Source organism: Cervus elaphus, chromosome 17 (genome assembly GCF_910594005.1).
Source record: "Cervus elaphus chromosome 17, mCerEla1.1, whole genome shotgun sequence".
Taxonomy (NCBI): domain Eukaryota; kingdom Metazoa; phylum Chordata; class Mammalia; order Artiodactyla; family Cervidae; genus Cervus; species Cervus elaphus.
The window spans coordinates 18,250,037-18,263,022 of NC_057831.1; the positions used below are offsets into that span (position 1 = coordinate 18,250,037).

General features: G+C 40.0%; 1 protein-coding gene across 23 annotated transcripts in view; it reads left to right on the forward strand.

Moving 5' to 3' along the window:
- Window positions 1-12,986, forward strand: part of COL25A1 (collagen type XXV alpha 1 chain) — a 501,341-nt gene that overhangs the window by 358,440 nt on the left and 129,915 nt on the right. For 21 of the 23 annotated variants that reach the window (XM_043871317.1, XM_043871320.1, XM_043871305.1 and 18 more), the window contains exons 8-10: window positions 8,402-8,473; window positions 9,211-9,318; window positions 10,819-10,854. In XM_043871317.1, coding sequence (XP_043727252.1) covers window positions 8,402-8,473; window positions 9,211-9,318; window positions 10,819-10,854 — 216 coding nt within the window. Of the gene's footprint in view, window positions 1-7,590; window positions 7,651-8,401; window positions 8,474-9,210; window positions 9,319-10,818; window positions 10,855-12,986 lie in introns of all 23 variants that reach the window. The other 2 variants (XM_043871301.1, XM_043871316.1) reach the window with 1 other exon arrangement.

A 12,986-nucleotide genomic window follows, 5' to 3' on the forward strand; every position in this document is an offset into this window, starting at 1 on the left:
TTTAAACCCCTACAGCTTCTGTCACTATATTTTGCATATTGTTTGTTAGATGAAGGAATGGATGTTTCAGTTAATCTCTTTCAGTTTATCAATCTGACTTCCCACAGCAATCCCACACCCCATGGTCATTGCTATTCCCCTTACCCTAACCTTCCTCAAGTGGAGAACAAGGTCTAGGTCTCAAGGGAATGCCTAGAACATTACCTAATCTTTGTAATCCAAGTGTAGATTCAGCATTTCTTTGGAAAAGAAAAGTATGCTTTCTTTTTGGCTCCAATATTCATCTTGATGATACTGTCAAGAAGGAAAGGGTCAGAGCCCTTGGAGAGCGACCACAGGGTACTTGGTTCTGCAGGTCCCACCTTAAACATCGCTTCCCTAGGAAGTCCTCCCTGACCATCTCACTTCGGTTTCGGTCCCCTTTCCGTGGATTCTCGTGGCTTTTGTTTTGCCAACTGTCATTATATTCGCTTCAGGGGTGTGAGTCTCAATCCAAACTCTCAATGAGCAAGAAATATGACTCCATTTTCTGTAACAACTTGATTTCTGAATCTAAACCTCCACTTGCCTGTGCCAACAAAACAATCAAGATCAGTCTTCTTGGGATTTTTACACTTTTGTTTCTCCTTTTGGACCAATTCACAGTTGTTCTAGGGTCTTATAGCAGCAAAAAGCCTAGGGATGGGAATTGAGAGGCACCTGGTCTTCCACCGTTGGTCCTTACAGTCTGCTGCTGAGAAGGCAGCATGAGCCAGCTAAACTGTATGCCCTTCAGAGACCATGTGTCACTGCATCACCAGGGCATCATGGGGGACTGTGCTGTCCCTGTGCCACACTTCAGACACAGAAGTCTTTTGCAGGGCTTCCCACGGGCCTGTGCATCTAGGCGTGTCACATAGCCGTTTCTTCTTTACGGTATTACTGCCTTGCTGTAAGTGCTGTGGGGGAGCCAGCCTTAGACCCCCTCTGCTCTTGGGAACCACAGGTTCCCCTTCCTCTCTTCCAGTTTGCGGAGTATCTTCCTGGATATTTTTGGTTTCTAGCAATGTTGGCAAACAGGTTTTGTTTTCCACTGTCTCCTTGTACCTCTCCTGATGCAGCAGCAGATGGCCAACCAAAAGCTTTACTGAGGGATTAAAAGAAATGGAGGAATATAAGAGAAAAAGAGCATAAACATGTACGTGAAAAGAGACCCCAACCTCATTTATAATTGTTTGTTTAATGTCTACCTTTCTTCATTATACTCAAAGCTCCATGAAGCCTGGGATAAGGCTTTCTAATCTCAGTACCCAAATATTGCCTTTTTATAGTAAGCATAAATTCTTGTAATAGTATAAATTCTTCTTGAATAAATGAATGAATAGATGGGAACGAAATTCAGACATTGTGAAGAGTTTATGGAAAGTATGGTGGCTTAGAGGGTAGATTCTGGGGCAGATGGCCAGTGTGTGAATCTTGGCTCTGCTACTTATTGCTAGTTGGGCAAAACACATAGCCTCTCTGTACCTCCAATTCCTCACCAGTCAGATGGTTGTTCTGAGGATTAAAAGAGCTAACATTGAAATTCCCTGATGGTCCATTGGTTAAGACTCTATGCTTCCATTGCAGGGAGCACAAGTTAGATTGGGGAACTAAGATCCCGAATTGATAAAGCTCTTAGAACTAATGGCTGGCACATAGTATCATGTGAGTGTTGACTACTATCATTACCATCATTATCATTATTTATTGTCTCATTATTATTAAGAAACCCCAGTACAGGATTGAGCCAATGACTTTGTTATTGTTCAGTCGCTAAGGCGTGTCGGACTCTGTATACCAGACTCTCCTGTTCTTCAGTATCTCCCGGAGTTTGCTCAAATTCATGTTCATTGAGGTAGTGATGCTATCATCCAATGATAGCAAAATATTTATTTAAAAATTGACATAATTTTAACTTTGCACTATTTCCCATATTATGTGAGGCTGTTTTGTTTTCTTCTCTGTATTCCACATCTGTGCAACTCTGAGTTCCTCAGGCTCAGGCAGTCATTCTTCAGGAATCCTACCTGTTTTCATGGGGCTCTGGTCTTTTGTTGGTATTTCTTATTTGTATGTTCTTAGTAAACACAACGCCTCCCAAAACCCTGTCTCAGATCATATGTACCAAGGAAATACTGTCTCAGTATGTAGTATGTATAGTTCAGGTGTTTTTCTCATCCTTTACACCCTCCAGTGTTGACATTTATCTACCCTCTTTCTGCTTAGTTACAAGATCCTTTGCAGTTTATCTTTGCCTACGTGGCATTTCAGTAGCTATAATACTTAATGACATGACTTTGTCAATGTAGAGATTGCATTATTCTCTTCTAAATAATTTATAAACTCACGTTTATTATTTACATATGAAAAGATAACTCCTGGAGTAACTAAGGTTAACATTTATGATAGAACACAATAGCATGGAACTTAGAGTACCTATAAAAAACAAATATTAACATTCTGAGCCAAATATTTTATTTAACTACAGAAAGCTAGTTCTTTGCATAATTATCATAAGACAGTCTTTTTCAGCCAGCTATAAATACTGATTTTCACAGGCTCTGATGCTCGTTTTATTTGGTTGTTCAAAGAATTCTTGTAGCTATTTAGCTTCATACAGCTAATTTTTCTATTCAGACAGATTATACCATCTACAACAATATGGAATGATTTGCCAGCACATTTCTTTCTTTTAATTTTTCCCTTATTTAGCCTTCTAAGAGTACCTGCTGTTAAACTAAAGTAATTCCTTTGCCTAAATATTTTTGCATTCTATTATAATATTTCCCCATCTGGTCTCTCTTAGCTAGAAATCATTTTATCAACTTATAGGAATATTTGTCTTTATTTATGCTGCACACATACCCACCATAATGGTTATGCTGCAATGCATGATATGCTTTGGGTAAACAATTATGATACTATTTACATTATGGAGATACTCAGGGTTTCTCATTTTTCAGTATAACATTTATCATCTGTTCCTAAATATTTGCTATGAGGCCCCCTTGACCACCTTTATAATTAACATAATTGTTAATATTTTCCTCCAGACGTCTACAACCTTGCAGACACTCCCTTGTGCTTATTAGTGAGCATTCATCATTAGTGATATTGGCCATTGTTAGCCTGTTCTTGCTGTGAGTCATTTATATGCATGTATTCAGTACAATTAATGATGCAGTAAACTGAAGTCAAGTATATGTGTCTACCATTTTGAGTCATTTAAAAGAGTTCCTATTCTTCCTGTTTCTACAACCACTTTTAATTCTATTTGTAGTTGCCTCTTCCTCTGTTCCTCCCTTGAACTGAAGTCTTTCCAAGGGTTCCTTCTCAGGTCTATTCTCTCTACCACCTCCCTAAGCAACTTCACATAGCCCTGTGACTTGGGATTCCTACCTCTCTCCTGACTATTTTATATGCATATCCAACTGCTGCCGCTTGGCTGTCCACAAACACCTCAAATCCAGCCATCTAACTGAATTCATCATTCAAAACCAACTGCCTGCTTCCTCCTAGAATTCCCTCTACTATCCTCCTGTTGCTCAAGGTAGCGACATAGGGCTGCTTCTCTATCTCCTGCATGTTCTCAGCGAAGCTACAAGTTTTGTGAATCTTACCTCCGTAAATCACATGAAACTATGAATTTGTCCTCCTCTAGTTCTAGAACATAGTCCCCTCAACTAGACTACTGTACATTCCCAGTCACTCAGTCGTGTCCGACTCTGCAACCCTGTGGACTGTAGCCTGCCAGGCTCCTCTGTCCATAGGATTTTCCAGGCAAGAATACTGGAGTGGGTTGCCATTCTCTTCTCTAGAGGATCTTCCCAACCCAGAGATCAAATCCAGGTTTCCTGCATTGCAGGTGGATTCTTTACCCATCTGAGCCACCAGGGAAGCCTGTAACATTTTCCCAAATGATCATCCTATCTTTGATTTTATTATGGCTCTGCCAACCCCTGATGCCTCATTCACCAGACTGGGGAGTCTTCCATGACTCCGCCAACTGAGTGTTAGGTGCACATTTTATTTCCTTTGCAGTTTCTCCATTTCTCCATCATAATGGTTATCACGTCCTATCTTTACAGCCCACTTATTTTTCCCTATTTCCCCACTACACATTAAACCTAGTGAGCTTGGGGTCTTACTCACCATGCAATCCCCAGGGCCTAGCGCAGTGAAGACTACACAGAAGGTGCTCAGTAAATGCTTCTTAAATATTTCTGCATGTTAGTCAGTTTTTCAGCTTTCTGATATTTAAACTATAAAACCAATAGAGAGAAATTATAAACATGTAAATTTCATGATGACAAAGTCTGAATCAGAATTCCTAGATTAAGTTTCTGGCTCTATCATTGCCTTATTGCATACTTTTGATAAAACACAAAATTTTCTCACTATAATGTAATGATATAACACTCATCATTACTGAGTACACGATAAAAATGACAATAGCGTCTTATATTTAATGGCCTCCAAGTAGTTAGCAACATTTCTTATGAATTATGTATTTGTCCTCTATCCCTCTGGGGCAGACCAGCATCTTTCCTTCTAGAAGGCAATGAAGGGAGACAGAGTTCCTCCTGTAATGGAATCCAAACCCTAGTCCTGGTTGGTTACCTTCTTCACGGAATGTGGGGAAGATTCATGAAGTTGTCTAAGTCTTTATGCCCAGGAAAATGGGTTATACTCTTGTATGTCCAATTTCTTAAGCACTCAAAATCTTTGGGAGTGAAAATGAGTACAAATTATTTCAGTATTTCAGCTGATTCCTGGGCTCTTTCTCCATGTTTTTTTGGAGACAGATTTTTTTTTTTTCACACCCACTCAAACCATCTGTGTACCCGGCAAATTTTCTGAGATGTAGACCCAAGTGAAATATGTCCATTCCATTTATTAAGAAAGGACTATAACTAATGATCCTGTGGAAGAACGGCGTGTGTAATGCTAAAGTGCCCCTCTGTGTGAACAGCAAGGGCGGCCTCACAGTTCTGGTCACACAAAGCCTGGATGTGCAGACAAGCGCTCAGCACCAGTGCTTTCAGACTCGCCCTCCAAAGACCTCCTGCAGGAAGCAGGGTCAGCCCAGGGTGTGTGTGTGACCTGGGGGTATCCCCCGTAAGGCCGGGTTCTCTACTACTATCCAGTGGTAACATTTTTTTTAAGGTTTGTGCCAGGTTTACATTCTACCCCAAATTATGTCAACATTTGCTTTATTTAAAAATGTTTCAAGTTACTTCCCATTGGGATTCTCTGGCAATCCAGTGGTTGGGATTCCACAGTTCCTCTGCAGGAGGCACGGGTTCAATCCCTGGTCAGGGAACTAAGATCCTGCAAGCTCCACAACCCAAAAAAAAAAAAAAAAATTACTATTCATTAAAATTGACTCTTAAGGAAGAGGCACCACATTTATTATTGTCTTTAAGCTCTCCACAGGACACTCTCATCTGCTCTTTTTAAGCATTATCCCAGTTTGAGAAGCATGGAGTCTAGGATATTGTAGCCCAGGCCGTGAGTTTTTTGTTAGAATTCATGAGAATTGTCCACCTGTTTCCTTTCTACTTCACTGCATGTAAGCTCCTGAAGTCCTTTTGGCTAGCTTGCTAATGAAATCTTTTAAATGTTGTTCTAAGCACCTAATTGGCAGCATGTCCACAATTAAGATGATTGAGGAATATAAATCAGCTTCCTCAAACAGAGATGTTCTGTTTGAGAAAAAGGGTCTGTCTGAGATGGGAATCACCTATCCACTTCTCTCTTTAGATCTTAATGGCAACTGGAAACCAAACTAAGTTCTAAAACTTAATGCTTTTTGGTAAGCATTTAGAAAATATGATCAAACAGCAAGCTGGTCATGCTCAGATATGAGTAAAAAAAGTGACTTATTTATACATGCAAATTTCAAAACATTTGTAAGATCTACCATGTGTGCTGTTAAAAAGGTTTTTTAATTTTAAATTATTTTTGTTAGATAATCCCGTTTCAAGTGACACTATGATTTATCGCCACTAATCAAGGTTCCGATCCCTCATAGACTTCTTGTTTGTATCTGTTTTTGTTCTTTGTTACATAAATATGAGGTTTATATATAAAATTCTGACTGTGTAATATAGGGCTAATGAGTCACAGATGGAAAGATGCTGGCATGTAACCATCTAATAACATTTTAAACTCATATTCCATAGTAAAACAAAGGCAAATTGTACACATCTGTTTTCCAACTTGTAGCATTGCTGAATTTGTGGAGAGTCTATGTTTAAAGAACTTTTACTTGAGGAGAAGAAAAAGAGGCTATGGGTCACCTTGAAACTACCCAGCCACCTAATAGCCTTATCGGAAAGGATTTGGCAAAAGCGATGAGATGTCCTCGACTTTGCTTCCTCAGAAGTCCCAGCTCTTAAAGAAGGAGAACCAAAGGCATTAGGGCTGAAGAGCAGTCTCAGACTACAGACATAATTTTATTGGCTCTCTTAAGAAAAAAAAAGATTCCTAATAAGGGGAAATAGGGGAGAAAATGTACCAAAACTAATAAAATTTAAAAACTAGAAAATTTCTGGCTTTTTCCAAAAATATCCTCAAAATAGATTTGGGTGGGAAGTCGGAAGAGTGATGAGTAAACATAGGAAGGAATTGTGCAGATGCTCAAGGCCATATATTGTCGTGGTTGTTGTTCACTTTTTGTATAGTAAACGGATTCTGCGTGGGAAAAAAATTTGGAATTCAAGCCTCTGGTATCACATGTCATTGAAAAAGAAATAGAACACAGGCAAAATTTCTCTCTCAGACCTACCCAATTGATAAAGCCTGTGAGGACAAATTAGTACAAGCTAGTAAAGTTCAGGCCCTTTAAAACATCTTTCCCTCGTTCTCCTCTGTTAAGGAATTCAAAACCACTTTTCTGCTTCAAGGGGGTGTGTGAACTGTCAAGTTCTCTTGGAAAAGTTACGTGACAGAAGCGATTACTGCAGAGTGTGACCATAAATCCCCCTGACATGAAATCTGCATGTTATAAGAGACAGATTTCCATCCACCACCTCTGCAGGAATTCCTGAGACAGGAAAGACCTGAGAGTCATCATATGATCGGAGAGAGAAATTTTGATATGTGGGTGGTAAGACTATATTCTGTGAGGTATACTGCAGTTATTCGGAGGAATACGTCTGATCTGACTGCAAAATTCTGTTCACTGTTGTCCAAAAAAAGATTTAATACACGTACATCCTGAGTTGTAAACAGAATTCCAGTAGAAGGAAATTACAGTGTTGTGTTCGTAACAGAGTCTGTAGTTATCTCCATTCCGTACTAACATTTTATATGTAAGAGTCCAGAAATCTTGAGGATATATGCAGAATCCCAGTGGACCTGAGTCCTCTAGTCGACCATTCCCTTGAAGGAATGCTTGGCTTGGGGACCTCACAGATCTGATTTTGTTCAGGGTGTGTCAAACGAGGCAAGACTCAGAGCCGGGGTGGGGTGGCTTTAGGTGCGTGCTTGTTCTGTCCGTCCGCCGGTGGAATGTCTGTGTGACGTTTTGTGTCGTGTTGTTTTGGTGCTGTGCCCTGTCCATAGGGTCTGCCAGGCTTCCCCACAGTCGCTGCCCTGCACAGTAACCAGATCCTCACCGTCAAGGTTTGTGGTTGGCACCCATGCCTGCTCAGTCAGAGCCCGCAACCAGCATAAGCGTGAGCAAGAACAGCTCAACTGGCTTGCCGAGTCCAGTCACGCCTTTCATCCCACACAGCAGGTCACTGGGCATCCAGGACCTCACCTCCATCAGCGGGACCAAATGTATATTAAAAAGGAGAATCTTGAGCCTGAAAGAGGGGAGGATACTGAAGTCGAAGAAAGGCAGGCAAGCTCTCATAGGCTGTGCCATGCCTTGGTAGTCTGATTGGCATGCATCACCATGCTCTGTGATAGCTTTCAGTACATCAGATAATCCTAAATACTCTGGACTTTGGGCATCTATAATGTGACAGTCGCGTTCACGCCACATTATGCTGGTTGATGAATCTGACGAAAATTGAACTGGCGCTTTGTCTCTGGACTTTCTGCTCAGAGTACAGGTGACTTGAGGTTACCTGCCTCTCTATGTACAATGTTTAAAAAGACCCAACACCCACAGCAAAAAAAAAAAAAAAAAAAAAAAAAGATCCATTTCTAACTAAAAATCTGGTTTCAGCATCTCATTTCAGGGTTATGGTTCTTTCAAGAAGAGCCAGAGAGTCTGATGTCAGACACAAGTACCAGTTCTGTTTTGCTGGATGGTTATTATAAGTCTAATGTGTGTATCTTTATTTCTTTCTTGGGGTCTTCTGATGCCTATTCTTCAACTCTCTCACCTCTGAACTCCAACCTTTGACCTCACCTGACTGATCAGATGGTGTTTCCTAAAATCAATCATGGGTTTCTCTCTGCTGATCAGCAGCTCATTAAACGCCGCCTGATTAAGGTAGTGCTTATTCTTGCTCAAGTTGGATTTCTCCTTTACATTCGATTTTTACTCTGTATACGGTTGCTTAACCATTTATCTTTCATGGATGGGGTGTGGGTGGTGGGTATTTATTTTAAAATATACTAAAGTGAAATTATGTTTCATGAGCTGCATTTGTTTGAAATGTATATGAAAATACCCAAAGCAAAAGGTATAGAAAGCCTATCTAATTTTTTCTTAAATGAAGAAAAAGGAAAACAGCTTAAAAATTATATCCAGCGACAGGTCCCGTTTCTAAGCTCTCTAGCTTTGGTAATGTATAAATTATTTCTCAGCATGACTAGAGCCTTGTATGTTTAATTTTGTAAGTTATGAAAAAGTAGATATTTGTCCAATTATAAATGCAGCCATTTTATTAAGCAAGGTGAATATAACCAATGCAGCATTGTCATGGATAAAGTTATGCAGAAGTTTTCTGCCAGCTCTGTTATAATAACATGCACACTCCTTCCAAGAGCTGAGAATGCCGGTTCCCAAGCTTTGATTTCAACAGTGTCTACTCAGCTCACCCAGCATGAATATTTATTTGCTTCCTGCTGGCAGGCAAATTGCCTTCAGGCTTTAGGTTCCTGGTTGTTCGGGTTCTTTTTATAGTATAAACGGGGATTAGATAATACAAATTTAAAGTGTTGAAAAGGAGACCTGGGTCTTTATCGCTCACAGTTATTGTTGGTCTGTCCCCTTCTCTACTGCAGGGTGACCAAGGTCAGGCTGGGCCGCCAGGCCCGCCAGGCCCCCCGGGCCCAAGAGGGCCGCCTGGGGACACAGGGAAGGATGGCCCCCGTGGAATGCCAGGCGTGCCCGTGAGTTGCTTTTTTGGTTCAGTTGTTCTCACTGGTTTTGTTTCCCTTGAAGCGCTGAGAATTGGGATGGAGTTGGGGACGATGGGGTGGTGAAGGTTAGATGAGTGGAGTGGGCTGAGGGAACTGGGATGATAGGAAAGTCACCGGTCAGAGGAGACTGCCCACAGGAGTCTGCTCTCCACTCAACCCACCGGGCACCCATGCAAACCACAGGAGAGGCCTGGAAACAGCGACTGATCTGGTGTTCAGGTAAGCCTCAAGAAACCTGCAGGTAGAGATGCCTGATCACATGTGTCCTGACTGCCATAGAGGACCTCACAACCTTTGGTTTAAATGGAAGACTGGCATGAAAAACTAGATGGGAGATTGGTAACATTTCCCAAAGGACCAAAACAGAGACAATAAAGTCCTATGCAATTTACAGAAAGTAAAAGAGGTAAATCATCCTAATGTTTAATCCCTTGCAAGTAATTGCTAATAAAACAGTGAAATTAATGGTTAAAACAACAGCATTTACGATGTGAATATCATTTGTCCTTTGTATGTGAAGCTTATGAATAGAAATAACTTAGCCATCTCAACACTTTGATCTGAGTACTAATTTACTAAGTGTTTAGTTACTTAGATTGGTGAAATGTCAATAATAGAGTAACACAAGACATCAGATAAATGATTTAGTTTTGTAAAGGCAAGTCAGCAATTTAAAGAAATACATGGAAAAGGTAAAAAATTTGTACACTTATGACTTTTGGACCAGAAGTTCAGGTTTATTGCTGAATTAAATTATTTATTTAATATATTACTTTAACTTATTTTCATTAGTGTTTTCACAGTACAAAGGTAATAATAAAATATTAATCCACAAAGTAGAAAAATTTGAAAATAAAGGTAACCAAAAAAAAAAAGTCTGCCATAGTCATTAATGTTTGGCATATTTAATTTTTATATTCACATATTTATGTATGTGTTAAGTGGCTCTTTTTTTTAAAGAATATAGGGTACCTTAAACCTTTTCTGAGACAACCTCCTCTCCAAAAGCTGTGGTAAATTTATGAAGGAAGTTGACTCTCAGCATAATTTTCTGGTTGTTAGGACTGCTTTCACTGGACCATCAGAGGTAGAGGTTTCATCTTAAAACTGTCTTCTAAGGTCTCACTTTTTCTCAGGATGAAACCCCAAAGATAGAGAAAGCCTTAGCTGCTTTACAATATAATCACTCCTACTAGTTTTATTTAGAAAACCTTCTTGGCATAGTTCTTAAATTTCTGCAGTAAGTAACACAGAGTCATCATATTAATCTTAAAATGTTTACAGAATGCATTTGAAGAAAGAACATCAGTACTCTTTATATTTCATTATGTTTGCATTCCTCTTTTTAGCCTGAGAAGTATGTATTTACATTCTCAATCCCCAGTGGATATTGCGAAAAAGAAAAAAAAAGATTGAAGTTGGTTTGTACTGTTTACGGCATTAATAAAATTATCATTATTCTTTTTTAAGGGTGAACCAGGGAAACCAGGAGAACAAGGCTTGATGGCAAGTATCTGAATTTATCTTTTTCTGTGTTGAAAGACAAGTTACTCAAAGCTGTGGTCAATACTGTGTGTAACAAATGTATCTATTGTATAACCTGTAACAAAAAGAAGTAAGAATTAGTAAAAGCTAAAAAACTGATATGATAACTGAATCACTTTGCTGTACCCCTGAAGCTAACACAACATTATAAGATAACTATACTTCAGTTTCTTAAAATGGTAAATGTGTGTGTGTGTGTGTGTGTGTGTATGTGCTTAGTTATGTCCAACTGTTTGCAACCCCGTGGACTGTAACCCACCAGGCTCCTCTGTCCATGGGATTTCTCAGGAAGCAATACTGGAGTGGGTTGCCATTTCCTCCTCCAGGAGATCTTCCCGACCCAGGAATCGAACTTGTATCTCCTGTGTCTCCTGCATTGCAGGCGGAATCTTTCCCCACTGAGTCATTGGGGAAGCCCTGGACTCCTTTAAAATAAACAAGCAAAAACAGTGATAGACTCCGTTCATCACATGGTAAGGATAGCATGAAAACACATCTGCAGAACTGATACAGGAGGAAAAAAAGAGGGAGGAGATTCCAGGTGAAGCAAGTGACAAAGAACGCTGAGGAAGACTTCTATAAGAGAGATGAAATTCAGGGACATGCCTGTTAAACAAAAATGAGACGTCAAAAGAACCAGGTGTGACTTCCCATGAATTAGTAGAGCAAACCTCCCACAGTGATTCAAGGGGGTTTTCTTTTGTTGAAGGGAGAAAGCAGTTGTGCCTTTTTGACCCCGCAAATTGGTAATAAAACAGTAGAGTTAATGGTTAAAACATCAGCAGTTATGGTGTGAATATTATTTGTGCTTCCACCCAGAAACAGTGATGCCTTCCTAATTTCTGACATTAAAAAAGATCATGAAATGATTCCTCTTGGACTTGCCCATAGACATGTGGGTCCCAGCTTCTCAGGTTTGTTTATCCTTTGCCAGAGATAAAGAATTTGGGGCAGCTTGCTGAGCCCCAAAGAGTAGAATTCCTTCAACCTGCCTCTTCCTATCTCTTCCTGCCTGTCTCTCTCTGGAGTTGCCTTTCTGACCTAGTTTGTGACATAAGCAATATTGGGGAACACAGGGTTATGGACTAATAACCCAAATTCCAGAGGACGGCGGTGTCTCACACTCGCCCTGGATGCAGTGATGACAATCAACTTGATCATGTCCATTCCACACGATGTGTGGCAAGCAGCCTGCAGGTGTTCAGGATATAAAATGTATTTTAAAAAAATAGTTAGCTGGGTCGTAGTGAATGCACAGAAACACACTAGTTGGCCAGTAATTAAAACAAATGTGTGCATGGGCTAAAGGTCAAAGGCTTCTCCCTGCACAGGATGGCTTTAGCAGCCCTCCTGGGAAGATGGTCAGCAAGCTGTAGTCCTAGCTGTCGTGGAGCTGTCTTCAGAACGTCACTGATGAAGTGGAAGCATCCTGGGACCACACCTGACCCACTGCCTGGGAATTCTCTGTTCCTGACCTATGGTGTCAAGATAGATATTTGATGTGGATGATCAGGCAGAGGGTGCCATTGTGGATTCCTTTTTAAAAACAAGTAAAATGAAAGAAAAGCAACAACAGCAAAAGAGTGTATGTGAAAATTAAACAAAACATCTGCCATCTGTGGTAACTTTGCGTACAAGTGCAGCATTAGCTCTCAGGATTATAGGATCACAGAAGGTGTAGGATCTTTGGAAATCCTTAGGCATTTGAATGCACCTGTAATTTTTATCATGGATAATGGTCAAAACATTTTACTCCCATACACTCTTACATCAAAGGTTACTTGGTAAAAAAAATTAAAAAAAAAAAAAACAACAAAGGTTACTTGGGATTCTCAGGAGCCCAGGTATGCAGAGTCAACTCAGATTTTTATAATTGCCAGTGATAAATGGTTTTCTACCCCAATGTCCAAAGCAGCACTGTAATATATAAAGTTCTAAAATAAAAATGGCTGTTTTTAAAATTATAATCTGCATCTTCTCTAAATTCATATATGTGCTCTATGATACACTTTGGGAAGAACAGCTTAATCCCAATTCCCTACTCTTCCTAGCTTAATGTCATTAAGTATAAATGTCCTAAATGAATTATATCA